Source organism: Cenococcum geophilum (assembly GCF_001692895.1).
Source record: "Cenococcum geophilum 1.58 unplaced genomic scaffold K441scaffold_47, whole genome shotgun sequence".
Classification (NCBI taxonomy): domain Eukaryota; kingdom Fungi; phylum Ascomycota; class Dothideomycetes; order Gloniales; family Gloniaceae; genus Cenococcum; species Cenococcum geophilum.
Genome location: NW_027137605.1, coordinates 1182674 through 1185416, shown reverse-complemented (window position 1 = coordinate 1185416; position 2743 = coordinate 1182674). Strand labels below are relative to the sequence as shown.

At 46.7% G+C, this 2743-nt stretch overlaps 1 protein-coding gene across 1 annotated transcript; it reads left to right on the top strand.

Moving 5' to 3' along the window:
• Positions 1-253: 253 nt before the first annotated feature.
• K441DRAFT_707767 (uncharacterized protein) lies at positions 254-1996 on the top strand (the record flags this gene model as incomplete). Its single annotated transcript, XM_067653740.1, has 7 exons — positions 254-502; positions 596-805; positions 868-992; positions 1046-1070; positions 1209-1298; positions 1335-1547; positions 1612-1996. 7 exons carry the CDS (start codon positions 254-256, stop codon positions 1900-1902), a joined length of 1203 nt encoding a protein of 400 aa, XP_067500002.1. The 3' UTR covers positions 1903-1996.
• Between the last annotated feature and the right edge of the window lie 747 nt (positions 1997-2743).

The following is a 2743-nucleotide window of genomic DNA, read 5'->3' as shown; positions in this document are numbered from 1 at the left end:
AGAATGCCGTCCCATCATGCATCCCCGACGATCCTTTTACCGAGGTGAGCAACCAATCAACTCCTTGCAGTTCCGTCCTCTCTCGAGGCTGGCACGGTGCTCTATTGATTCGTCTCCAACATATTTATATGCCCTTCATGACCTTGGTAATCAAAATTCAATCTGTTGACATCATCTTCCTGCTCTTCCTGCAGTCGCTATTTTATTTTCTAAATTACATCAACTCTCTCATCGCTTGCTCTTTAGTACATCCATGGCAGATCCTACCTCGCAACAGGCTTCAACTAAATCCGGTAACCAAGACCAAGATGTCGAGGCTTTGCGACAGTCAAACCATCCCAGTCCCCATGAAACGAAGGAAACGTCCGAAAACCTCCAATCCACCAGCCCCTCCAACACCCAAGACGACGATTTGACCTACTCAAACGCGCCAAAGCTTTCTCTGCTCCGCCTCTTTTGGTATTTCTTCTACAACTTCGGCCTTTTCGCTTGGGGTGGCCCGGTCGCTTAGATTGCTCTAATTAAAGAGCAGATCGTAATCAAAGAAAAATGGATCACGCTTGCACGGTTTTAACGCGTTTTTGCTGTTTACTAGATCCTTCCTGGACCAGAAGCAGCTGAGATTTGCATGTTCTTTGGTTGCTTAAGCGCTGGCAGAGTTGGAGGAATTGTTGCAGGCTTAGCCTTTATTCTGCCTGGTTTTATCTTGATGTTGGCAGCAAGCTACTTGTATACTTTGGCCGGTCTTGAGAACAAGTACTTTAATGCTAGTTTCCGAGCATTGCAGCCTATCGTTGCCGCTATGGTAAGACGAATTTGAGAACTGCTGACTGTGCTTCGAGACAAGCTGTTGCTGACATGAATTAGATCTTTAAAGCTACGCATAAGATAGCGGACCACTCCGTCATCAAGCATAGCACGAAGAAGATAGATCCTTTTCTCGTTATCGCAGCAATCTGTACAGCAATTAATTCAACTCTGCGCCTAAACATGTCAGTGTTCTCATGAATTAGTAATATATGGGCAAACTGGACTGACCGCGTAGCTTCATCTCTCTCGGCTTATACGGCGTCATCTACATGTTTATCGCTCGCCGGCTATGGATACCAGCTGGCATATTATTCATCCTTTAATATGGCGGATATGCTATTTATGCCGTTTTTCGAGGTGTTCCATTACCGGTATCCCTGGCCCTCGGAATTGCGAAGACGCCTTCGCTTATTAATCTCTTTGTCCTCGGCCTTGTTGCGGGTTCATTGTTATTTGGTGGCGCCTACACCGCTATTCCCTTCGTTCAGGTCGAAGCAGTCTTGAAAGGTGGATGGCTACCTTAGCGAGTCTTTATTGACTGCATTGCCATTGGAAACGTGCTACCAGCGCCCCTTGTTATCTTCGCTATATTTGTTGGGTTCCAGGGCGGCAATGTAAATGGTGGGTTGGGTAAGGCGTTTGCAGGAGCTGTTGTTATAACATTGGGTATGTTCTTCCCATGTTTTTTGTTCACTATTGCTGGTTATTTATTGCTTGAGAAGCTGGTTCATAACAAGGTACGCATTAGCACCATGTCCTTCATCTATTGGCTTTGAATTATGATAACTGATATGCCGCAAGTTCCTCTTAAGCTTCTTCGATGGGCTTTGCGGGGCAGTTATTGGTGTCATCGGTGTCATCAGCTTCCAGATCCTCAAGTCGAGCATTCAAGGGACAGAGCGGGATTTCTTAACAAAGCCGGTGGAACTAGCCATCGCCAGGGCAGCGCAATCAGGGATCGCAGCAGTACTTTTCACGGTTGCGTTGGCCGTCTTGTACAAGTTCACCAACAAATGGGCTACTATTGTACTCGTCGCCTCTGGAGCGGTGGCTGGACAGTTCCTATTCCTTGATGAGCTGTCAGGCCACTGAGGGTTAGCAAATGGCTTCGGAATATAGTAACGCATGTCTGAGAAAGATTCAAATTTGCGGTAGCTACAGGAATTATAGAGGGTTTGAGGTCCAGTATCCTCAGAGTCCAGGATGACTTTGCTGCGTATTTGGCCCTATTTTTGTTTCAGCTTTACTTGACATCAGCCTAAACAGTCGAGAAGTCTTGTTTGTTGCCAAGTCCCTCGATACTTGTAGGGCGATCGGACAAGCTTTCGAAGCCTCGATTTGCTTGGTAATAATATGGGACTGTTTCTGGTCCGAGTTGGCTGATATCATCATTCTCGAAGCCCTTTAGAATTCGCTGGGGCCGTTTCTGGTCCGCTGAATCTTAGCCTCTTAAATTGAAATTCCATGACGGTGGCCTATCCACGCCCCTTAAGTAACCGCGGCTCCGGGCCAGGGGCGCCATGATCGCCTCTGGGCGAGGAGTGTTCGGTCCTCGATGCAGGAACAATTCGATGAGGTATTTGATAGATGCAAGATACTTCCAATTAGAAGCCTTCTCCCTTCACCAACAAGGTGCCCCCTCATGTACAGGACAGGGCGACCATCTACTGTGGCAATATAATTAGCGGTTTTTACAGTAGGCGATTAAAGCGTAAAATACTTTAACTCGCCCCCTGCTTATGGGGGCGATATCCTGTGCTAAACAGCTCTGATTACCGTTACATATAAATTATAACCATGCTTACGTAGCGGACTAACCCGCATTTGCACTAGTCTTATACTACTGAAATTCTTGATAGGGTCTATAGGGAGTCACGTGACCCACGACGCACGGCTTGAAGTCTCTTCATTGAGAACTTTAAGCAGCAACAAT